This window comes from Dendroctonus ponderosae, unplaced genomic scaffold, assembly GCF_020466585.1.
Source record: "Dendroctonus ponderosae isolate FM_Combo_2020 unplaced genomic scaffold, Dpon_F_20191213v2 Dpon_F_20191213_1, whole genome shotgun sequence".
Lineage (NCBI taxonomy): Eukaryota > Metazoa > Arthropoda > Insecta > Coleoptera > Curculionidae > Dendroctonus > Dendroctonus ponderosae.
Genome location: NW_026017110.1, coordinates 10,707,899 through 10,708,738, shown reverse-complemented (window position 1 = coordinate 10,708,738; position 840 = coordinate 10,707,899). Strand labels below are relative to the sequence as shown.

Here is an 840-nt window from a genome sequence, read left to right as displayed (position 1 = left end):
CTGCATTAAGCAAAATAACTCTTCTGAGGTAAATCAGGTGTCCAGAAAAGAGGAATTAAAGAGAGGAAGAGTGACAGCTGCATTACCTATTATATCCAGTAAGTTCTTCATGCGATCTCTGGGAAAGCCTGGATTGCACCTCCACAGATCATCTAAAGTGTTATGAGCCCGTTCTAGTATCTCTTCAACTTCACTAACCGGAAGCGATTCTATAATGCTAAAATTCTTCTTCAAATTGACCAAATCGATCTGATTTAAAACGCTTAACTGACCTCAAATCCCCAGCGATTGAGTGAAGCAAATTTCCGAACTTTTCGGCCGATTTTCGTGTCAACTTATCAGCTTTCGAGGCCGCTAGACATTCCCAATATCTCCTTTCATCATCCACGGACTTAACATCTAAGAAAAATCGAATAAAGCGACCTTCTGCCCACGAAATACGACTACGGCTTACATGATAATACCGAAAAATTCTGCGGAGTTAAAGAATATTGGGCATTTTCAGCCAAAATTTGCGCTCTCAGGTTCGTTTGCAAAGCGGATATGTTGCGCTTAATTCCTTTGGAGTAATGCTACCGAAGGAACAAATTACTGAGTGGCTTCAAATTTACTTAGCGATAACTTACCTTTTGAAGCTGGGGCGTGAATACATTGCTCAAAAATTCATAGAGATCAACAGTAGGTTTGCCCGACACTGTATTAATCTGCAGTCGTTTTAAAAACTGTTCATTTTCGCTTTTCAGCGGACTTCTTTTGCTGAAAAGCACGGTTTTCTCGCATTCAAAGTCTGGTAACTGAAGAAATTCAAGAAGTTAGTGTCTGAATTAGCTGCTACAGCTA

At 40.1% G+C, this 840-nt stretch overlaps 1 protein-coding gene across 1 annotated transcript in view; it reads right to left on the bottom strand.

Annotated features, from left to right (window-relative positions):
* LOC109535919 (cytoplasmic dynein 2 heavy chain 1) overlaps nucleotides 1-840 on the bottom strand; it is a gene marked incomplete in the record, with an annotated part of 19,441 nt that overhangs the window by 17,405 nt on the left and 1,196 nt on the right. The window contains 4 exon segments of the mRNA XM_048660689.1: nucleotides 66-217; nucleotides 273-399; nucleotides 455-572; nucleotides 627-794. Coding sequence (XP_048516646.1) covers nucleotides 66-217; nucleotides 273-399; nucleotides 455-572; nucleotides 627-794 — 565 coding nt within the window.